The sequence below is a fragment of the Cordyceps militaris genome (genome assembly GCF_000225605.1).
Source record: "Cordyceps militaris CM01 unplaced genomic scaffold CCM_S00002, whole genome shotgun sequence".
NCBI lineage: Eukaryota > Fungi > Ascomycota > Sordariomycetes > Hypocreales > Cordycipitaceae > Cordyceps > Cordyceps militaris.
Window position 1 is genome coordinate 2,483,037 of NW_006271970.1, and position 22,587 is coordinate 2,505,623.

General features: G+C 54.2%; 7 protein-coding genes across 7 annotated transcripts; 4 read left to right on the top strand and 3 right to left on the bottom strand.

Annotated features, from left to right (window-relative positions):
- Positions 1-727: 727 nt before the first annotated feature.
- On the top strand, positions 728-2,564 carry CCM_02704 (DUF580 domain protein Pns1, putative; the record flags this gene model as incomplete). Its single annotated transcript, XM_006667856.1, has 3 exons — positions 728-1,099; positions 1,169-2,188; positions 2,244-2,564. 3 exons carry the CDS (start codon positions 728-730, stop codon positions 2,562-2,564), a joined length of 1,713 nt encoding a protein of 570 aa, XP_006667919.1.
- Positions 2,565-3,034: 470 nt separating this feature from the next.
- On the top strand, positions 3,035-3,995 carry CCM_02705 (uncharacterized protein; the record flags this gene model as incomplete). Its single annotated transcript, XM_006667857.1, has 2 exons — positions 3,035-3,254; positions 3,352-3,995. The coding sequence occupies 2 exons, from the start codon at positions 3,035-3,037 to the stop codon at positions 3,993-3,995; spliced, it is 864 nt and encodes a 287-aa protein (XP_006667920.1).
- A 605-nt stretch (positions 3,996-4,600) lies between these two features.
- Positions 4,601-5,391, bottom strand: CCM_02706 (TRAPP complex subunit (Bet5), putative; the record flags this gene model as incomplete). The annotated part of the gene is made up of 3 exons (XM_006667858.1): positions 4,601-4,704; positions 4,763-5,268; positions 5,309-5,391. 3 exons carry the CDS (start codon positions 5,389-5,391, stop codon positions 4,601-4,603), a joined length of 693 nt encoding a protein of 230 aa, XP_006667921.1.
- A 1,092-nt stretch (positions 5,392-6,483) lies between these two features.
- Positions 6,484-8,876, top strand: CCM_02707 (calcium/calmodulin-dependent protein kinase kinase; the record flags this gene model as incomplete). Its single annotated transcript, XM_006667859.1, has 6 exons — positions 6,484-6,629; positions 6,685-6,766; positions 6,820-6,969; positions 7,029-7,425; positions 7,478-7,887; positions 7,935-8,876. The coding sequence occupies 6 exons, from the start codon at positions 6,484-6,486 to the stop codon at positions 8,874-8,876; spliced, it is 2,127 nt and encodes a 708-aa protein (XP_006667922.1).
- A 1,372-nt stretch (positions 8,877-10,248) lies between these two features.
- Positions 10,249-12,119, bottom strand: CCM_02708 (uncharacterized protein; the record flags this gene model as incomplete). Its single annotated transcript, XM_006667860.1, has 6 exons — positions 10,249-10,415; positions 10,914-10,975; positions 11,498-11,533; positions 11,601-11,754; positions 11,806-11,833; positions 11,919-12,119. 6 exons carry the CDS (start codon positions 12,117-12,119, stop codon positions 10,249-10,251), a joined length of 648 nt encoding a protein of 215 aa, XP_006667923.1.
- A 4,242-nt stretch (positions 12,120-16,361) lies between these two features.
- CCM_02709 (serine/threonine-protein kinase hal4) lies at positions 16,362-17,913 on the top strand (the record flags this gene model as incomplete). Its single annotated transcript, XM_006667861.1, has 2 exons — positions 16,362-17,726; positions 17,782-17,913. The coding sequence occupies 2 exons, from the start codon at positions 16,362-16,364 to the stop codon at positions 17,911-17,913; spliced, it is 1,497 nt and encodes a 498-aa protein (XP_006667924.1).
- Positions 17,914-19,330: 1,417 nt separating this feature from the next.
- CCM_02710 (uncharacterized protein) lies at positions 19,331-20,656 on the bottom strand (the record flags this gene model as incomplete). The annotated part of the gene is made up of 2 exons (XM_006667862.1): positions 19,331-20,378; positions 20,442-20,656. The coding sequence occupies 2 exons, from the start codon at positions 20,654-20,656 to the stop codon at positions 19,331-19,333; spliced, it is 1,263 nt and encodes a 420-aa protein (XP_006667925.1).
- Between the last annotated feature and the right edge of the window lie 1,931 nt (positions 20,657-22,587).

The window sequence follows — 22,587 nt, forward strand, 5'->3', positions numbered from 1 at the left end:
CGGCGTCCGGCAATCAATCGCAGCGGCCCACAGCCGGAGCGACGCCTCCCCGAAGTTCAAGGCTGTCTTTTAGCTCGGGAAGCTAACACGAGAAGCTACTAGGTATTGAAAGCCCAGCCAGTCAACAGCTTGCGCTTTGTTGATCCTGGGCGCGTTCGGTCTCCATCAATTAATTCGGTTCCGGCACTGGCCAAAGGGGAAAGAAAAAGAAGCTTTTCGCGAGACTGAGAGAGGGCCCCGTGGTTGTAACCAGAGCGGAACAGAGCCAAGAGTATCAGCAGAGACACAGCGATGCACGCCAAGGCTAATACCTACTAAGGTAATACAGGCCTGACGCGTCAAAATTATCTTGTGATGCTTGAGACGCTAAAACCTGATTAGTTACAGCGAACTGTGACTGATTGTCCCGCTACCGCACCGCCCAGCAACAAGCTGCTGTCCTGGACTTGGCACGTAGTTGTACTGTACTTGGCACGCACTTGTCTCGCTGTGCCACTGTGCGCTTCCTCCTCCTCCCCCCCGCCGTTTGATCTTTTCCTTCCCATCCTTTCCTCGCAAAAGGCGCCATTCTTTTTCCTTTCTCGCCATTCATTGTGGTCATACGGTCTTGGGCGCGCTTTTACCACCACACGGCGCTCACGAGCCGCACTCCGATCACAGCCACCACCCACCGCGCGCGCGCCCCCCTGCATCTCATCACGATCCAAAGCACCACCACACGCCCAACATGGGTGACCAGTACCACGGCCAGCAGCAGCAGTACGGCCAGCAACAGCAGTATGGTCAGCAGCAATACGGTCAGCAGCAATACGGTCAGCAGCAATACGGTCAGCAGCAATACGGTCAGCAGCAATACGACCAGCAGCAATACAATCAGGGGCAGCAGTACAACCAGGGACAATGGCAACAGCAGCAGCAGCAGCAGCCGCCTCCGCCGCCGCAGAATAATAACGGAGGCTACGACCAGGGCGGCTACAACTATGGCCCTCCTCCCGCCTACAGCTACAACCCCCCCAAGGCCAACGATGAAAAGTATGGCTTTGAGCAGGCTTTCAAGATTGACAAGCCAAAGTACAACGACATCTGGGCCGGTATCCTTGTACGTCTTGCTCGCTGGCCGCCTCAGTCGCAACAGTGGCTTGCTAACACCAACTTCCCAACTGTCTAGCTCATCCTTGTCTTCGCCGGTTTTGTTGCCGTCTCCGTCCTTGCGCTTCGCGGCTACGCCACGGGCCTACCCGGCAAGGGCATCAGTGATACTAACACCTTTTCCATCAACTCCAACACCCTGATTCTATTCGCCTGCGCCCTCGGTGCTGCCTTTGTCCTCTCAATCGCCTACCTCGGCCTCGCGCGCACGTTTCCCAAGGCCTTTATCTGGGTCACCGGTATTCTCAACCTGATCTTTGGCTTTGGAACTGCCATTTACTATCTGTACAAGAAGAACTACTCGGCCGGCATCGTCTTCCTCATCTTTGCCGTCTTTACCGCCTTTGCCTTTTGGACATGGATTCCTCGCATTCCCTTTTCGGCTCTCATGCTGCGCACCAGCATCGACGTCAGCAAAAAGTACGGCCATGTGTACATTGTCAGCCTGGTTGGCGGTCTTCTCGCCACGGCCCTCGGTGCCTGGTTCTCTGCCACCCTGGTCGGTATCTACGTTCGATGGGAGCCCTCGCCAAACAATCCTCACTGTGGTCCCAACGGCTCCAACTGTAGCCAAAGCACCGTCATTGGTTTGATTGCGTTTATAACTTTTGCCATGTACTGGATTACCGAGTGGCTCAAAAATACCATTCACACCATCATCTGCGGTGTCTACGGCGCTTGGTACTTTGCTGTCCACAACTTCCCCAAGGATGCCACCCGCAGCTCTGCCAAGCGTGCTCTGACCTACAGCTTTGGTTCCATTGCCTTTGGTAGTCTCATCGTTGCCATCATTCAGTTCCTCCGCCAGCTCTGCTCAGTTGCCAGGCAGCAGTCCGGCCAAGAGGGTGGTATTGGTGGCTTCATTGGCATGGCCTTTTTCTGTGTCCTCCAGTGTCTTCTCGGCATCATCGAATGGGCTGTGGAGTTTGTAAACCGATATGCTTACGCTCACATTGCCTTGTACGGAAAGAAGTATATTGCTGCAGCCAAGGACACGTGGAAGATGATCAAGGATCGCGGTATCGACGCCCTCGTCAACGTAAGCCTCTTCTTTTTCGCAGCCTCCCTACCCAAATTGCTGACTTGCCTCATAGGAATGTCTCATTGGTCCCGTTCTATCCTTTGGTGCCTTGTTTGTCGGCTATGCTTGTGCGCTGCTTGCCTACCTTTACCTCCAGATCACCAACCCGGTCTACAACAGAAGCGGCGGCTTTACCCCAGTCATCTTGGCCTTTGCTTTCCTCATTGGCTTCCAAATTGCCAACATTTTCACGACGCCCATCTCCAGCGGTATTGAGACTATCTTTGTGGCGGCCGGCTGGGATCCGCAGGTCATGATCAACGACCACCCCGAGCTGTACCAAGAGATGGTCCGTCTGTACCCTCGCGTCCAACAGGTCATTTATGACCGGTAGAGGGAGAGCATAGAAGGCGTCAAAGCTATGCGAAGCTCCAACTGAAACGTTGAAAACTTGTGTGTGTAAAGAAATGATGAGGCTGAAATACCCTCTCCTTGTCTGGAGAATTGAATGCACCCGAATGCTGTGGTTGTTTAGTGTAGGATTGATTGCGCTGTGTTTCAGCGATTAATTCAGTGGTAGTCTTACTAATTATACTTTTTTTTTGGTTCGATTTCGTTTTGCAAGTGCCATGTAAATCTTGGAAATCCAACATGAAACTTCATAGCCCTTCATGAAACGCAGAGTCGCGTCCTCCAAAATCCTTGCGTGGTGTTGAAGTTGAAGTTCAGCCTGGCCAATTGTGGGGGCACTACAAATTACAAGCTGGCAGGTCAGAGCCTGATTCCATTGAGTCGTGACGCCAATTACTCTTCCGCCGAAGAGTGAGAACGTGCAAAGATTCAATCTCGAGTACGCGCGAAGCCATGGTACCTGCACGCGCCCTCTACGCCATCACCACCTGGGTGTGGGATGACGACTACGAAAAGGAAGGCCTGCAAGAGCCCGAGATCTACGACGACAAAGCTGCCGCCAACACGGCCGCCAGACATCTCATGAGGCGCCTCGCCGATCGGCTCAACCCTTTTGGCGACCGGGACGAGTACAATTTCGAGGATAACCTCGACGACGAGGGCCTGTACCGAGGTGCGTTGGTGGTGGTGACTGACCGTACTACGTTGATTTCAGCCCTGGATTCATGGACCTGGGCGTTGTTTGCAACCTGCTGAAACGTTTGCGGTAGGTCAGCTGGAGGGCGGTCCGCACGGTCGCATCGCTGTCGAAATGTGCGTCTACAAGGTTGCCCTCAACAAGGCCAGCACGCGGGAGACTGCGAAGCGACCCCTGGACAATGCCAAGTACGCGTGGGCGGGTGAGAACGGGGCCGACCACGACGACGGCGAAGAGGAAGGGGAAGAGGAAGAGCCTAAAAAGCCTAACAAAAAGGCCAAACCGGCTCCGAAAAAGACCAGCATCAAAGCCGGCCTCTCCCACACCAACCGCAAGAGCATGCCGCGCGGCACGCCCAACAGCCTCGCCGGCGTGCGGCTGCTCTTCACGGGCACCTTTTCCAGCATGGACCGCACCACGTCCGTCGCGACGGCCAAGAAGTTTGGCGCCGACGTGGTGCGCCGGCTCGAGGACACCGACTACGTCGTGGTGGGCGAGCGCGCGGGCCCCAAGAAGCTGCAGGTGATGAACGAGCTCGAGCTCGAGACGGTGACCGAGGCCGAGTTTTTGGCCATGCTGCGCGAGGGCGTCGGCGAGGACAAGAGGCAGCGCATGGCCAACAAGAGGACGGCGGATGACGAGGAGCGGCCGCAGACGCCGCCCCGGCCAGCCAAGGTGGCGAGGACGGCCAAGGGTCGCGGGAAGAGGAGCAGATGAGCTGATGAGCACGCTTTGGCATTTCTACTGCATTTGTTTATATATATTTCAGCCGTCTGCGCCTCCGGTGGGCTACGCACGTCCCGTACTAAGTACATTTGGGTTCGCTTCCGCTACAAGTGTATCAAATGTTGATATTGAGGCACCAGTGCAACACCGCCGTGTTGGGACCGGCTATGCTAGCTAGTGTCGCATGTTGTATGAATTAATACCGTGCCTTGGCAGTATTGCTCTTCTATGTTCATTTCTACCACCAGGCCCATATCGTCATTGAAGCGTCAACTTGATTTGCGTTCCTCCTTGTCAGAGCATGAACGGTTCCAGACAGTGTTGTGTGGCCACCCGGCTTGTTAATGGATATGAGCAGACCATCAGGTCGATTTGGTGCGCCAGTCTTCGTAGCAAAGAGCTTTCCAACACTTCTCTGTTGGATTGTGCGGGCCTTGTTGGTCTCCAGCGCGTGCTTGACGCTGAGCCGTTCGCGTCGCATTCTTAAACTGGCAACATATATACTTATTTTAGGCCATTCGACAGCAAACGTGTCTTTGTGTATACGGGTAGCCAGGGGGGTGGCGTGACGGCACTCGGGCTTCTGGGTATCTTGATCACAGTAACCCGCGAATGAATTGGTCGAGCCCAAGCTCGAACAGCTCATTCTCTACACCGTCACCACCCTTGTGCTCTACCGGCGACAGGGGGTTCTTGACAACTGCACGCACTTCTCATCAGCGGCCTATTTCTCCTTGGAAACGTGATATCGGACTAACCGTATTCAACCCAGAGATTAATGTATATTTGGTGCAGCACGTTGCGCATGCTCGGCGCTGCCGTGTCCGTCAGGAGAACGAAGCGCAGGTTGGCAGGTGTCTCGTAGTAGTGCATCTTGTACTGGCCGGTGCGGAAGCTTATGAAGGAGTCGTCGTCGCCGCCGAGTTTCCGGGCCATGTTGCGGAGGGAGAATACGGTGCCGAAGATGAGCTTGGCGTTGTCAGACGCGGAGGCCTGCCCGGGCGCGGGGGCTGGCGCTGTCATGGCCGGGCCGCCCGTACTGGAATTTGGGCGGGTGACAGAGGCGGGCAGCCACGACTTGGAGTATATGCATTCGGCTAGGAGAGAGAAGAGGTGCGCGTTAGTCGTCTGCGGCCATGGTGATGGGGGGGGAACGGCCCAGGAGCCGGCGCCGGTAGGGTCTGCGTACTGTGGCGGTCGAAGATGTAGATGGAGTAGATGGTCATGATGGGGGAGGGGGGGCGCCGGGCCGGCGGCGCGGTATCTGGGTTTTATTCGAGTCAGGTATACGTTGTTTTTTTTACTCGGTGATCGTGGGGCTCGAACGCGAGGTGTAGATGCAATCGTTGGTCGTGGATTCGGGGTGGAAGATGGGTGGTGGTCGCATGTTGAAGCTTGGGCGAGATGTGGCAGTTGCAGCGAGACCAGCGTTATTAGGGGTGTGGCGCGTTCCTGGATAAGTGGCGCAGGGAGTGCGCGGAGGGGTAATTAGCCATAACCTGCTACTCGCCAAGGCAGGGAAAATGAAGACACAGTAAAATATGAGCATATATTGGGTATTTAGCAATAGATTCCAATGACTTCTTTCTTTTTCCCTTGCCAAGTAGAACACGCAACGCTTTTGACCGCTGTTCTCTGTTCTCTGTACCTCGGTGACACGAACCACCTACAGCCAGAGAGCTTGGAGACGTCTGAAGACCAGTAATGGCATTTTCTTGAGTTTCCCCTGCTTATTTTTTCTTAGTTTTCATTACTTGAAGTCATCTTTTGTCATCTAGGTGCCCATTACACATGGCTCTATGTAGTTATGTAGGTAGCCACGCAGTGCAAGGGGTCCATGTTTGCACATCATCACCCAATGGAGCCTCTTGGCGATGGCTAAATTAACGAAGCCAACAAGTCTCAATTCACACCAGTCTGGACTTGAAACCCAAAGCATCTCGCTAACAGCATCAGAGATGATCTCGATGCAAAACCCGTACCGGCACGCACGGCCGACGAAGCGAACAACTCTCCACCCACACACGACCAGTCCACCACGGAGTCTAGAGTCTAGACGTACCTGTTGCCCGCCTTATTACTGGTCGGACGGCCTAAAACTAGAGCTCCCACATGTACAATGCCAGTCAGAGAAACCCCATCCCACAACATGGTATCGTACAACGGTCCGGTACAGGTCCAACGGCTTTTTTCCCTTTTTCCTCTTTTTCATTCTTCTTCTCCGTGAGAACCCCTCTTTTTCTTGACTCCCAGTCTTACGCATCCTTCGGTGAGGCGCCTCTGTGCAGCTTCACCCCGCTCCTCTGCAGCCTGGCGATAGCTGCTCTTCAACACTGACGGACCCCTCTCTGCTGACTGGCTGGAGCTGTCGCAGCTGAAAGAAGAACCCTGTGCGCACCACGTTTCTCCCGCGCGGGAAGTTTCGACGACACCTCTCTTTTCTACCCCGGCGTGACTGCTACGCGCCGATGCCAGGAGCATGGACAGCTCATCTAGCATGGAGACGCCCACAGCGCCCACCATTAACATGCCTCAGAATGAGCCCTCTTTGCCGCTGAAATACGACTCTGTACAAGACTTGTCAACCTCGGCGATGCTCGAGAGGCCGCAGTTGGCGACCAACGCGTGAGTCACCTGGATCATCTAGTCAACCTCATCGCTGACCATTTTTCTGCCACAGATCTGACCCTCCCGGGCTACAAAACTTTCAGAGCCCTTTGCGACAACATAAACGGCAACCGAGCGCCCACCGCGAGATCAAGGTATGTGCTTGTAACCGGCAGCACCACCTACGTATTCCCAGCTGATCAAACAGGAAACCTTGGATGCCCGTGTCGAGTACGCAAGCGACGAGGATGATGGTCGGACCTATCACAAGATCAACCAGTACACCATTATTGAGGAAGTCGGTCGCGGCTCCTATGGGGCTGTCCACCTTGCCACTGACCAGTTTGGCACCGAATATGTATGCATGCGCGGGGCGCGACTTTATGATGAGACTCGCGCAAAACTGATTCTACCTAGGCCGTCAAAGAATTTTCCAAATCACGACTGCGCAAGCGCGCGCAGTCCCAAATCCTACGCCGTGGACCCCAGGGCCGTCCCCGACGCCAGCCCTTGCGCGTCAGGAGCAACGGTCAAGTCCTGACGCCGCAGCTCGGGGGAGAGCAGCCTGGCGAGAAGGAAGATTCCCTGCACCTCATTAGAGAAGAGGTGGCCATCATGAAGAAGCTCAATCACCCCAATCTTGTCCAGCTCATCGAAGTGCTCGACGACCCGGGCGAGGATTCGCTCTACATGGTCCTCGAAATGTGCAAAAAGGGTGTCGCCATGAAGGTTGGCCTTGACGACCAAGCAGATCCGTATAGCGACGATGTATGCCGCTACTACTTTCGCGATCTCATCCTGGCCATTGAATATTGTACGCCTCACTTGTTTTGTCGAAACCGAACGCGCAGCGCTAACATGATCAGTACACTCACAGTCCATTATTCATCGCGACATCAAGCCAGACAATCTCCTCGTGGCAGCAGACGACACTCTCAAAGTCAGCGACTTTGGTGTATCAGAAATGTTTGAGAAACCTGACCACATGAAGATTAAGAAGTCAGCAGGGTCTCCTGCGTTCCTGGCGCCGGAGCTATGCAGCCCTCACGGCGAGGTGTCGGGCACTGCCGCCGACATCTGGTCTATGGGTGTATGCTTGTACTGCTTTCGCTACGGCAAGATTCCCTTCAATCGTGTGAGCGTGCTGGAAATGTACGAGGCGATCCAAACGGAACAGCCCAAAATACCTGATGGCGAAGATCCGGCCTTTGTCGACATACTGGAGAGGCTTCTCAAGAAGGACCCCGAACAGCGCATCACAATGGCCGAGCTTCGTGTAAGTCCTTGCCCTTTTGTTCGCAGAAAGCTACTAACTAGACACAGGAGCACCAATGGATCACGAAAGACGGTACAGACACTCTACTCTCCGAGGAGGAGAATTGTGCGCACAAGGTGGACCCGCCCAACGAGCTTGAGATCAGCCGGGCTTTTACAAGAAAGATGGACAACGTATTCTGCGTGCTCAAGGCCATTTCCAAATTCAAGTCGCTCCTGTCTGATCGACGGGCCTCGAGGAGCCCCGTCGTGACGGACGAGATCGGGGATGGGACGTTTGACCCCGCCGAGGAAAAGGCGCGCGCCGAGGAGATTGAGGCGCTCCTCGCCCAGCGCCGCGAGGTGCTGAGTAGACGCACCCGCGACAGCACTGGTGACAGTGATGACAGTACCGCCGGCAAGGGCCACGCCAAGGATATTAGCGATCAGGAGCCGCTCTACCTCGGCATTGGCACGAGCTCCCGGCACGCGTTCTACCTCGACGACGAGTCGGCTGATGACGTGGTGGCCGACTCGCCGAGCGCCGTCGACTACAACATTTATGACCGCGCCTACGAGCAGGCCATCAAGGACCGGCTCAGCGCGAACCCGGCCGCACGGCCCGTCATGTACCTGACCAAGTTTGTCAGGGAGACGGACCACTTCAAGTCGTTTGAAAACATCGTCGAGGGCACCATCTTCTCGCCGGCTGCCGTGCGCGAGCAGATGCGCGAGACGCGAGCGAGCCTCCACGAGCACTTTACCTCGCCCTCGACGAACAAGCTCGGGCGGCTCGTCGCCAAGATGGGCCTCACGGACCCCCCGCTGGCCGATGGCGCCGTCAGCGCCCTCGTGGCACCGAACGATGACGCAGACGACGCTGAGCCACCGCCAGCCGCTTCGGCGGACGACGCCGCGCATCCCGCGCTGGAGAAGCTCGTGGAGAGCGATGCGGCCGACAAGGCTTCGACAGCGAGCGAGTCCGCCGCCGCCGCAACCGGCTCGTCCTGAAAAGGGGCAAGCCGAGGCGCGTGAAAGCCCTGAGAAGAAGAAGAACTTTGGCAGATGAGGCTGCACAGGACGCTGGTCGCACAGCAGCGAGCACGCGGACGATGACCAGCACCATCAGAGCCCCTGTGACCACCACACAGGGCAGCAACACCGTTATGTGTGTGACGTTTGGGCGGCCTGACAGGTTTCTTTTCTCATTCTTCTTGTGTGAGTGTGTGTGAGTGTGTGTGCGTGCGTGTGTGGTATGTGTGTTTCCATTCCGCTCTTGGTCGTTTTGCGTGCAAGAAACCATGGACAGCACACCTTAGCGTGCCAGCTCATTGCCATGTGGCTCGTCGGAAAGGTTTGCGCGCACGCCTGGTGTAACACCGTCCAGTCTTTGTCGGGCTTGGCAGCTTTCCTCCCTCTGAGATGGAAAAGTTCACCAACGAGGGAAAATACAAGGGTTGGCAGGAATTGGATGAACCCGATTACGATGCGTGGCAAAATGCAAATAAACAACGAGACGAGGAGGCGGGCTGTTCCTTTCCTCCGATAAGGGCCAAGCCTTTTTTTTTTCCCTTCTCCGGTTTCTGATATTGATTCGGTGGCAGTGGCTTGTTGATGCCCGTCGCACACGGCATATCACTGAGGAAGAAACAAGCAACATTGTCGGTGAGGATTGTCCCTGTCATTGGACTCCCTCGTTATCTTTCCGCCTCCTTTTCTCTGCATATCTGTCTTGTGTTGCCTCGGGATTTTTTATTTTTGTGTCCTGCATCTTCCCCCCCCCTGCTGGCATGTTGTTGGCCACTGAGGACAAGGTGCGAGGCCACGAGCAAGGCTGGTGACGCCAAGAGTCTGTTTCTGTTCTTGATCCCCCCCCGGCCGGCTGGCGGCGCCTGCGGGAGCTAAGCCAGGGGGGGAGGCTGTTTCTTTTTTTGTTCTTTTCATTGTGCGTAGATACCCTGCTTTCTACATGGCCATTCGTAGTCAGTTACACCACATGTGCGTGTACTTTTTTTTTTCTTTTTTAATATCACGATTTATCTCTCATACTAAGAGGCATTGTTGTGTTACGTGATGGAATGACGAGCTGCTATCGCAAAGCCAATTGTGGAGAGATGCGCCTTGTTGTCTCTTCGATTCAGCTTGTCTCTTCCTTGGGCCTATTTTTGTTTGAGTAGCTGAATACTACATCGTCGTCGTCGTTGTTGTCGCTGTCAGATCCCGCTTCGTGAATGACGGGGCCTGGCCCTGTCCCCGGAAGAAGCAGCCGGTTGCGCCGGCCAGAAATGTTTCAAGAAACCCGAGAGACCGGCAAATTATGGAGCCAATTTGATATCCAAAAAGAAACCTGAATTTGCACCACGTTCATTGTTCCTACCTTATATCACGTCCCTCCGGCGTGACCGACGGCGAGTATGCATGCCCCAGCAGCAACAGCATCACTACCAACCCACGCGGCAAGTACAACATGCAGGCAGAGCCCTGCGTAACAGTGGAAAATGTTGCGCAGAGTGCCCTCGAGGGTGGGACCTCCTCTCCCCCTTGCCAGTGCTGTAATTCTCGACAACAAGGCTGTAAAGCTCGTTGGGCAGAAAGGATAGCATGTTTTCTTTTATGTGGCAAGGGTTCCCGGTATTCGGAAAGTCTGGGCAGCAATGCATATAAAAGTAATAGTAAAAAAAAGCCAAGGACAGACTGCAGAGGGCGTGTTTTTGGCGGCGATGCAGATCTACGATGGCTGTGCGGATAGAGATATGTATCCTGTAGTTAACTACGGTGAACCTGGCCGGCTATTCAAAGGGTGGGAAAGAAATATGCCTTTCAACATTAATTTATTAAACTTCAAGGGTTCGATTTGGCAGCAAAAACCCGGAAATAATTTCCCCACAGTTAGTCTTGGCATTTTCTGAGTTTGGTACCGCGGCTACGCCAGGTACGGTACCAGCTGGTGAGCCCAGCAGGAGCTAATCTATGTAGTTACTGGTCGAGATTGAAGAATCTTGGCAAAATGGTGGTGGCAGCGGGTTGTTGGCGAGTTTGGGCATATACCATGATGATGCATCAGCAGCTCGGTAGGATCGGCGCGCAAGTTGCACGTTCCCACTTGTGGGCTATTAGAGACCAACTAGGTAGTTAGGTAGTTACGCAGGAGGCATTTGCTTGGTGTGTACCAGTCATCATGTGTAAGCAAGTTTGGCAGTATCCTGGGTCCGGATCCTTGAAAGTCAGCCTGCTCCTGAGGTGCGGCCGCCTTGTGCGCCTCGGCGAAAAGAGGGACAAGACTGCTCTGCTCCTGACAGAAGTGAACAGTGGTGGGATATTCTCCCTTGTCGAAAAATAATCAAAGAAAATGATAGAAACGGGTTCGGATTCCCAGTGTTAGCCATCCGGTGTGTGGAGTGACGTAGTGTTCTTGGCTGACGGAGTGCCATCATCCATCATGTGTCGTGTTGTGTGCTTGATACCGTGCGGGGAAGGCAAGACAGGCTCGCCGTCTGCCGTCGCCTGGCTCTTTTCCGTTGTTGGCCGAGAGAAGGTTTGCTTTTCTTATTTGCCCGGTTCCATTTTGCATGCCTGTAACCTATAAAAACACGCGTCATTTTCCCGCAGCACAAGTGAGAGACTGCACACACCCAACAACCAGGTCGAGTGGCTCTGCCATGCCATCCCTGTCCATCAGTCAAAAGATGGTGGCAGTTATGATGCTTCTGTTGTATTATCAGCCTCTTGCCACACAGGCGTTGTTGCGATATGATGTCCGCATACAACATCAGTGCCATGGCCAATAAACGAATGGGCTTATCACTTACAGCATCCAGCTCACGCAATGCAGTGACGCGCATTGTGACGCACGCCGCGCAGTCAATGTGTCTCATATGCGCAAGAGGCCCTGCTTCGTGCTACAGAAGAAAGGTCGACGTTGCATCAAATCGTAACGTACATAGAACCGCAACCAAAGTTTGGGGCACCTGTAGTGACTGATGCTAATCTCCCGCACGAGCCTGTCAATGCCCGAGACGCGTCAAGCAAGCTTAAGCAAAACCGTAGCCGTACAGACTCTGCACGCATAATCCAGCGCTCTGGGATGGCTTTAGCCGGGTCGCGATGCGCTTGAGTCGGCGGCACTTCCATCATGTCCATGACAGAGTCTTGCGAGATGGTGGGGAGCCACGGTCCGATGCTACAGACGCCACGTAGCAATCCAAGACAACAGCATGAAAACAGTGAATCAACCTTGCATATCTTGGCTTTCATTGTAAACTGGCGCCGCGAGGCTGCCTCGAGGACCAAACAAGAGCGACGTCCTGCATAACTGTGGGGGAACCGGCCAAAATTACAGCCGCAAAATTCTGCAATGGCGCAGATGCCGAGGGACAAGCCAGCAAGGCGGTGGCGTTTTGAAATACAGTGCCCTAATGGAAAGCCATGCAACAAGCCAAGACGGCAAAGCAAGCCGATGCGTGCGGACACGGGGCTACAGCGGCGGGGTAGAACGCCGAAGGGTCAACTAGAGACGCTAGATGGTTAACAGCACTTGTGCTCCGCAGGCTTGTAAGAGGCGATATTCTCTGGACCCGTTGGTACATGAAAGTACTGACTTGACAGAGTCTAGTGCAGCTGCGGCCAAGCGTAGAAAATGGGCCTGAGTTGTGAACCAAGTGATTGGGGGCCGTGGCGTAGGGCAAGCACCCTGAACAAGTTGAAGTGGGATATCCGTGCTTATTTATGAGCTGGCAGATGTGCAAATGAGGATAGGCAGGTGTATTGTTTGTTGATTAACGAGGAGGCGTCTAGTTAGTGTTCTTGCAAGCCTGCTCTCTGGTGGCTGGAATACGCGCAGGCGGTCAGCGGTCGGCGGTTTCCCCAAAGGCTAGGAGAACAGGCTACTGTTGGGACCTGCCTGTAAAAATACTGATCTCCCTGAGAATTTGAGCCGACAAAGCTCACCAGTCCTGGCAGGGTTTGGTTTTGGCTCCATCTGGCATCCATCTTGTCATGTCCACCCGTCTTTACCCAACCAGAGTTAGCTGGCCTCGCAGGCTGGAGCGGGCAAGGGTTCGGTTCGGCTGTCAGCTCAATATTTGCCCCTGTATGGATTTTAGCGCATGGGCTGCTACAAAAACCCCAAGGATTACCAAGCCGCATTCTCGACTCAGGCCAAGAAACATCGGTGTACATGTCAGGAGGGTCGGTCGGAGAGGATTGAAGCTGCAGCTTTCGAGGTAATAGAGCTAACTTACAGCACGCCAAGAGCAATACGAACCAGAGGCTGCATTTGAAGATTGGGTGGGTGGTGGAGGATGGGCTGTTGTCGTACGTCGTTTCTCAGAATATGCCGCATGCCCCGCGTAGTGACGTCGCTGAGGCTGCTAACACGGCTGTCCAAGCGCCTCCAGCACTGATTTTGTTTGTTGGCGCCTTTGGCCTGATTTCTTGTACTTGACAGCATGGCGCGTATTCTGGGCAGAAGCAGGGGCAACGTCTCTGTGACAAAAGATTATGGAGTGTTCTTGTTGAGAGGTCTAACGTTAGTAGAGTCTGGCCATGGTCACATCGCGGTCAACGGTGAATCGAGAACCCCAGCTGCATCTAATAAGCTTAGCCGGGACAATTTGCGACAGCCCAGACTCGGACGCAGGGCTTTCAGGCTACTGTGGCAGGGCAGTGAGAGACATTGAGGTAACTGAACCGGTGGAAAGGACCCGGGTGGCCGGGTCCGAAACATCTTAACTTTGATGATCTGGTTTTCGCTGTGGCGTGTAAGACGGCAGGATCGGGGTTTATGCAGGCGACACTGCATGTCTAGCACTTTCAGCAGGTGTAGACCATGTCAGCTGTGTGTTAGGTGGCAGTTAGCAGGCCATAGTGAGACAATCGCTGATAATGGCCATGGACGTGTCGCACGCAGCGTGTTGAGAACATGGGAGAGATATAGCATGTTGTCGCGATATGTGGCGGCACTGGGGGGGCTGTCATAGAGGATTGGTGCAATGGCGTTGAATAGACTGGGGGCCGAGAGGTGATGAATCGCGCAATTGAGTTTGCTTGCAATGAGAATGCCTCACTGCTTGATTGGATGCACCCGCGTGGCATCAAGAAGTGTAAGCCGCGGACGCCGAGTGGGAGGTTGTGTGGAAGCGATGGGAAGCATCGGCCTCGGTCTCTTGCTAGTTGGTAGGTAGTAACGGAACAATGGAGAAGAATGTAGTCAGATCTTGAGACAATGTTTAGATGATTCGATGGTGATTTGCTTGTCCGATGCGACGTTGCCGGAGTACCTAGGGCCTAACGATGGAAACGAGAATTCGGCAAGCGAGCTTACTGTCTGGTGTTGACTCGTTGGGACCTGAGTCTTGGCGTGCAAGGCCTTGAGAAAGAGTTTTGCTCGCAAAGAGAGGTATCTGGCGTATTTGGCTACACGAGACATGCATAGAGTGGTCTGTGAGATGATGAAGAGAGAAGATGAGGAGGGCAGTGCGTAGGTAGGGTGCGTTTGCTGGGTGTTTGATGACGATGCAGTGAGAGAGGATGCGGCTTGGCGGCGGCCAAACAGACAGACAGACAACCGACAGGAAGGAGCCATCAAGCGAGGCGCAGCGCTGGTGGCCTCTCCGGTACCTACAGGTACGGATAGCGGTAGCAAATTTACTATTAGCGGGGGCTTGCCTCGGGGCCGTGGGCAGCGGTGGGTGCTGTAATTTGCCCTTCAGTGGGCACTGAGTTTTTATTACAGATCACCTACAGCAGCAAACAGCTGCCTACAGTCCTGTAATACAGAGAGGCTGTGGCGTGGCGGTTCGGAGCTCAATAGACCCGGTACCTACAACGCGGCGGTGGCCACTAGCCGATAGACTTTGCAAGTTGGCTTCATGTTACTCGTCACGATGATCAAGCTTTGCCGAATTAGGGCACTGCAGCGCAAACAAACAAATGAAAAGATAGTTGCCGTAACAAGGCACAGCGACCGAGGAGCTGTGGTCGACGGTAGAATCCAGATTCGCAGCACACGTACGTCCTGCGCCGTGGCGGTCCGCAATACTCCGGCGCCGCTCCACAGGACCGCTCACTGGCTGGGTATCCGTACCACCTACCTGGTATGAGCAGCTAGCTGAGATACCCGGCGCGCCTTGCGAGAATGCACAGCACGCCTGGTAGCCGACGATAGGGGCATCTGAGAACTGCCCTACTGCGACTACCAACTAGTAGGTATGCAGCCACCAAATAACTTCGTCTTTGAGGAACTAGCCCGCCCAGGCATCCCCTCACCGTGAGCGCGAGACCAATAGGGCGCGCTAGAGGCTTTCTGCCACCAAATCACCTTTACAACAGTTTTGCGCCGCAAAAGTACCTGCCTACCCTGACGCTGGTACTCGCAGGTACTGTTGACTGTCACCCACCGCCGCCTGTGGGCAGGTACTTGGCCTGTCATCACAAAACTGGTTTTTTTGGCCACGTCGAGCCCCAGAAATTTGTCTTGTAAACCCTCACACTCTTTACAGGTACTTTTCGACCCTTTTATTCGTTTCCCATCCCTAACGTTAGAGACAATCCAGTTAGTCTTCTTTTTTTTTTTTTTCCTCCGTTTGTTTTTTCCTAATATTAACTATTTTTTACCCTCCTCTTGCACCCACCCACCTTCATTGTCTCTGTGGTCCCTGTAGCCCCCTCACTGCCACCAAAGCCAAGCTGCCATCGCATGTACCCTCTTGTACCCTTGTCCATCTTCGCCGCCAGCCCGTCTGCCCGCCGCCTCCACCCGTGGCCCGCCTGCCACCTGCTGCTGCCACCTGCTGGCTCCTCTTAATAATTACCTGTCGCCGCTCTTCCCACATCCTCAACCAGCCGCCTTTGCTGCCTGCTAAACCCTCAAAACCTCGTCCGCGAGTGCTTACACTTTTCCTATATTTTTTTGCCTTCACTGGCTTACTCCTTTGGCAACCTTGTACACTTCCTTCTTCTTGTCAAGCCTACTTCAAGCCTACAACTTCCGCACCTAATTTGCACGTCTTCCTCCTTCTCATCACCACTCTGACATTCCTGTCATACAACTCTCGTCCACCACTACCTCCAGCGGCTACAATTTTGGACAAACGCTCTCGCTCTCGCTCGACCATCCGCCCCCATCTTCGGTCCATCAGCAGCTAGTTCTGTGGCGACAGTTAAACGCCCTTTTGTTTTGTTCGTTCAAGAGTATCGATACGCCAATACGGCGTCCTCTGCGCCATTGCGCTGCTTTGCGCCTCTCGCCTCCCTCGACTCCCCGCGTTTGCGCTGCGTCCCAGTCGTAACGTCTCGCACTGCCTCGCTTGAGCAAGGCCTCACCGCCCCCCGAACTCAACTTCCTCGCCTCTCCTGTATGCGCCTTACGCCCCGCGCCTTGACGTTTTGAATCATTCTGTCCCTGGTCGACTCAATCGTCTGGCCATTGACGTCGCCAGCGATTCGCCTCCCGTCATTCGCACCTTCTCGATCCAATATCCTTCTATAGACCGAAAAATGACCGAATCAAAACCAAGCTCAACCCCGAGCTCTAAACCTTCCTCCATTAAGTCTTCTGATGGCGTAAAGAGATCCCCCGGCCTTCGTCCACAGGACGCTGACGGCTCCTCGCCCGCCGGCAGCGATTACGGCAAGCCCTCGGAAAAGTCTTCTGTCAAAGATCGCCTCACCCGCATGTTCTCCTCCAAAGAACCATCTCGAGCCGCCACCCCCAATGTTGCCGCCAATGGTGCTACCAACGGTAACGGTGAGGCCTTTGGCCGCCCTCGCGGCTCCTCTGTCAACAGCACTTCGGCTTCCAAGACTGCCAAGGATGTCACGGCCGCCGACAAGCCCATCGACAAGGACAAGGCTGCTCAGGGCCAAGTAAAATCTGTCGCTCCAAAAGAAGGCAGTACTCGCTTCATGCCTACTCTTGACGCCCCAGGCGGTCACGAGCATTTCCTCAAGTCCAGCCGCCGTCAGGAGAAGCTCTCGGATATGTGGCGTAGTCTTATTGGCAAAAAGGCAGAGCCTACCCCGGATAGCGATCTTTCGCTCGTCTCCAACTGGGTCGACTCGCTGCGCCAGGAAAGGGAAGACGCGGCCAACGGTACCAAGCCTGGCATTCACACCACGACCACCACACTCGTCGAAAAGTACGGCAAGTGCCAGGAGATTGTCGGGCGTGGCGCCTTTGGCATTGTCCGCATCTCCCACAAGAAGCTCGGCGCTGGTGAGAAGCTCTTTGCCGTCAAGGAGTTTCGCCGCCGACCTGAAGAAACCGAGAAAAAGTACAGCAAACGTCTCACGGCCGAGTTTTGCATTTCTTCTTCTCTCCGCCATCCCAACGTCATCCACACCCTTGACCTGCTTAAGGATGCCAAGGGCGACTACTGCGAGGTCATGGAATTTTGCGCCGGCGGTGATTTATACACCCTGATCCTTTCTAGCGGCAAGCTCGAGGTCCAAGAAGCCGACTGCTTTTTCAAGCAAATGATGAGAGGCGTTGAATATCTTCACGAGATGGGCGTGGCCCATCGTGATCTCAAACCCGAGAACCTGCTTCTCACCACCCGTGGTGGCCTCAAGATCACCGACTTTGGCAACGGCGAGTGCTTCCGCATGGCGTGGGAGACAGATGCCCACATGGTTTCGGGCCTGTGCGGCTCCGCGCCGTACATTGCCCCCGAAGAATACACGGACAAAGAGTTTGATGCCCGTGCCGTCGATGTCTGGGGTTGCGGTGTTATTTACATGGCCATGCGCACCGGCCGTCATCTCTGGCGCGTTGCCAAGAAGGACGATGACGAATTCTACGCTCGCTATCTTGAGGGACGTCGCGACGAAGACGGCTACGGACCTATTGAGTCCCTGCACAGGGTAAGATGTCTTGTTTTCGAACCATCTAGGATCACACGCTAACTTTTCGTGCCAGGCTCGTTGTCGCAACGTCATTTACTCTGTCCTCGACCCTCATCCCACAAGACGTCTCACGGCCGCGCAGGTGCTCAAGTCCGAATGGGTGCGCGAGGTAAAACTGTGCAAGGCCGGCGAGGAGGGCCTCTAACACACTGTCCGTCATGCTCCTTTTGCATGGCGGACTGCTCTGATGGCAGTAGGCTGGCTTACAATATTCCGTGTGTCCCTACATGATTTATTTTTTGGCACCTCGCCGCACATCTTGCAGCTTCTTGCTCGTACAACAACTTTTGCACAATGTGCAGCTCTAAGAAGACTTGGAGACGACGTACCAGGTCAACGATGATGAGATATGAAAATGCACGCATTCACGCCATATTTCTGCGGAATGGTATTCAAAGACGACTTGTTATTTATTTTTCTCCGTCGGCGGCGGAGTAGGAGGATGCCAACACAGGATTTTTGGCGTTGTGGCTTTCCTTTTTTTTCTCTCTTGTACCTGGGTTTACACCTTGGACGCCAGCCACCGTTTTTATAACCTGTGGGGAGTTTTCTTGTTCTTGACTGGATCTTCTACTCTGGTCCGTTTTGTTGGATAGTTTGTTTACGGGGGTTATACACCGATAAGCACTGGCGTTTTTTGGAGCACGTTTTGATTCACTCCGTCTTTGTTTCCCCATCCTGGCTTGTATTTATTCTCTTCTGTTGGGCAATGGCCAAAACAAATCTGCGGGGTTCCCTTCTTCTTCTTTGTTCTTTGGTGACATGGTGGAGCAAGATTTCTGGTCATTTCTGTCGGCGGTTGGTGTGTTTCTTTCTGCTCCCATGGTCCATGGGCCATGTGGTATTTTTTGTTGATATTTTATGCTTTTGGATGCGGAATATGTTGCTGTAGCAGGTCAACGTGGAGAATCGGGAATTGGTGGTTCGTTGGGCGCAAACGGGGTAGAGTCGACATGTAGATGAAGATGAAACAAGTACAGAATAAATACGACGTCATATTCTGAACAAAGATAATAGCGCATGTAGGCTACGATTCAGACAGAGGTGCTCACATTACAGAAAGAAGCACCACCACACATGGGGCAAGCTCTTCACTGAGAATATTTGCATTCATCAAACAACAGACAAGTCCATTAACAAACTGCCCGTCCATTCCTCGTTGCGCCAGATTCATCAACCCATTCCATTGTACCTCCCATTCGTAATTGTCACAGAAAAAAAAAAGTTGAAGATTCGGCGGTGCAATGTCCAAACCACACAAAGGTGGGAAACATAAAATAAAGACAAAATGCAGGCAAGAAAAGAAAACACCAGCGTCTCTGCCCTTGCCTGCCCATTCATATACACGGTGTCTGACAAAAAAGGGCCGTGAGACTCAGTCCCCAGCGCATACCCCGCCCGTCCCGTTGTTGAAAAGAAGCGAAGTAAAATGATGTAAATATAAAGTGTAAAATGTAAGGTGTGTTTGATTCGTTCGTGGTGAGCAACACATGGTGACTGAGAGTATGATTGAGACCCACGAACCCAGTTGCGCTCATGATATACATGGTCCGTAGTCGTGTTCACGAGTGGAAAAGATCCCAGGCGCGCTCGCAGATTCGCAAAAACTCTTCTCGCTTTGCACGCTGTGATTCCGGGCTGTCACGACCCGCGCCAAAGGGGCCGCGTCTACTCGAGGAAGGGCCATGGCCGAGAGGCGGGCTAGCTCCATCCTCGTATTCCGCGCGGTTTCTTCTTCTGTTGCTGCTGCTGATGCGGCCACCTACAGGCGAGGGTGGCGTGGGGGGTTGATGTCCGCCGTAGTGCACAATCTTGGGCAAGAGCTCAGGGCGACCACCGGCGATTTCTTGCTGAGCGTCTTCAGCCGACTTGTATTCTCTTGGGCGGGCGGATAGAGGAGCCGGGTACGCAGACTGTGGGTGGTTTGGTGAGGCCAGCGGGATACCTGAAGAAGAGCCGTAGTTGGAGCGGTGGCTGTCGCCGTGTTGGCCATGAGGGAAGACGTCATAGATGGGGGGCAGGCGGTTGCTGGTCTGCGCGGCAGGGACGTGGTGAATGTGAGATTGGCTGCCGTGGCCTGGTTGGGTCGGAACGTGGCGCGACAGCGGTGCTGGGTGGTGGCGGCCGGTGAAGCTGTGGCCGAGTGGCGCAGATTGAATCACGCGCTCGTGAGCAAAATGCTCATGGGAAGGCGCAACAATGGAGAGGCCAGGAGGGGCACGTCTGCGATGAGAAGACAGTCCCGGCGTCTTGGCAGAAAATTGATCGGCGCCGTCACGATCAGGATGGGTACCGTCGCCCTTTGCCGACTGCTGCAGACGAGCTTCGATAATGTTGCGCTGTTGTTCACGAACGCTCAGGCTGCGCTGGAGCTGCTCCTTCATGACAGGGTTTTGCGTGACAAAGCCAGGGGACAGGCAGGCCAGGCCAACCTCTTGGATTCCGAGACCATCTCTAGCGGTCAAAGGAAGAGCCGAGGCGGGAGAGTTGCCGTTGAGTGTGTTTTTGGATAGATCAAGTTTACGCGGCCGAGGCCGCGCGTTGTTGAGAGATGGGGAACCAGGCTCCTTCTTAATGACAACTTTGGGTAGGTTGGCGTCGGGTTTTGACCTGTTTCACGTTGTTAGTGTGCAGGTTTCTACTTGCATCATTGTACCACGGGAAATGACTTACGCGCTAGAGGGGGAGCCCTTGCCTGAGACGAGCACAGCTCTGGGGCTGTTGCTTCCGGATCTTTGAGCATGCGGTTGCGAAGCAGCAGGTTTTGAGGTTGAAATCGGTCTGCGCGAAGCAGGGGATGTGGTACCATTGGCAGTCGAGGCGATGGGGGCAGGAGCCGAGGGCGACATGGCGGAGGACCTTTCGTGAGGCGCAGGAGAGGGAGCCATGGCGATTGCAGCACTCATAGTTGATCTTGGCGCGGGGCGGCAGAGGTCGATTTGCAAGTATGGGAAAGATAGCTTTCCAGCTGGAGCTTGCGAGTCGACGATGTAGGCGAAAGCGAGGGTCGGCGGTGGTGCAGATGACAGACGGTGTATAAGCAGGCTTGGCGACGAGGCAAGGATGGAAGTTTGTAACTGCGCAGAGTGCGGAATTCAAGTATCGAATACGGTGAGTCGTCGGGTGGTTTTTCAGGTGCGATTATAGTCGTTGGCAAGTTGGTGAGTCGAGGCGAATTGCTGGTGCGCAGGTGTCGCGTATAAAAGAGACCGGACACGTTTTTTTCTTGGCGGTCTCGAGAGGGTCTATCGCAAACGGGTTGACAGTGTGATGCAGCAACAAGTAATGGCGGTCAGATTAAAGGGACATGGGCTGTCAAGAAGCAAACGCCGCATGAAAGAAGAAGGGCGGACGCTTTGTTGCAGGAAGAGAGGAGGGGGAGGAAAGGAAAGGACAGGACGGAGGAGGAGGGGGTAAAAGTGTTGCAGAAGTGAAGACAGACCCGGATGCGAAAGGGCCTAGGGAGGGGAAGAAATTCCACAGTACGTATCAGTACATACCAAGCGACCTTGGAGCCTTGGAGGAGGAGGAGCAAAGGCGGTCGCAAGGGCGGGCAAGCTGGAGACGGAGACGGATCAGGCAGGGGATGATGGATGATGGATGGGTGGATGGTGAATGGTGGATGGAGAATGGAGATGGATGGGGATGGACGGCTGGCGCACTGTTCCACTCTAACGAGGTGGGATGCGACATGCAGGCAGTTGCAGGTTGAATATTATAGTGAAGGCATTTCAGTAAGTAGGTAGATATCTTGTTTGTCTCTAAGGCTTTTCGTGATTTTTGAGAATTCTTTTCTGATAATTCTTCTTGTCACGCAGCGTAACTGACTGGCAGCAAGAATACTCTCAACATGTCTGTCTCTCACTCTCACGACAAACCACGTCCACGCCCTCCATCACTACGAATTACAGGCAGGTGTTAATGGCCAACCAGCAACAGCGCACAGGGGCAATCGATGGGCCAGGGGGCGTGTCGATGCACCAATCTGGAGCAACCAGGGGGTCGACGAGTTTTGGGTTTACATAGGTTAGTTGGGTTTGGTTTGGGACTAGTTCAGACTAGTTCAGTTGAGAGCGCACAGTTGTCAGTTGAGGCCGGGCGCTGCTGCTGGCATTGGTCAGCACAGCTTCACAGCTTCTCGGGGAGGGGCGTAGGGGGCGTAGGGGCGTGAGTGGTGGTGACAAGCAGTGCTGTGGAGGGGGGGCAGGGGGTGTCTCTGCACATGTCTGCTTTTGAAAATCAATTTTTCAACATGTGTGCGGACGGATAAGAATGCTAAGTATTGGGACACTGCAGAAAGAGAGAGAATATCTCACAACAAGAACAGGGTCTAACTACGCTGTGCGAGCCCTCAGGGAGCGGGAGGGCAAAGCCAAGTCAGGGCTCAAGATGCGCTGGGAGGCTGCGCCAAGCTTCCACCGTCACCTGCCTCGGTGGGGATTGGCCGCGCTGTTTGCTCTGCACTTTTGCCTGTATTTTACGCTTGTCGGGGAGGGGTCTCGCCGGTCTCGCCGCTGAGGCGTCTAAAGCGCACACCTGGTTGGCTGCCTGGGCTGTTCACGTCCCTTCGGTTGGTGCTAGAACCGCCCAAGCCCAAACCGCTAGCTAAGCAGGGGGCGGGGCTGCTGTGAAGAAATGAAGTGCAGGTAGAAAAACGTCGAGATATGGACATGGTTGGTTATCAATTCAGTTCGCATGGGTGTGGATAACTACCTACCTACCTACGGAGTAGTGTGTTTGTTTGTGCGTGTGTGTGTGTGTGTGTGTGTGTGTGTGTGTGTGTGTGTGTGTCGCCGTCGGACAACGCCCATACGAACTA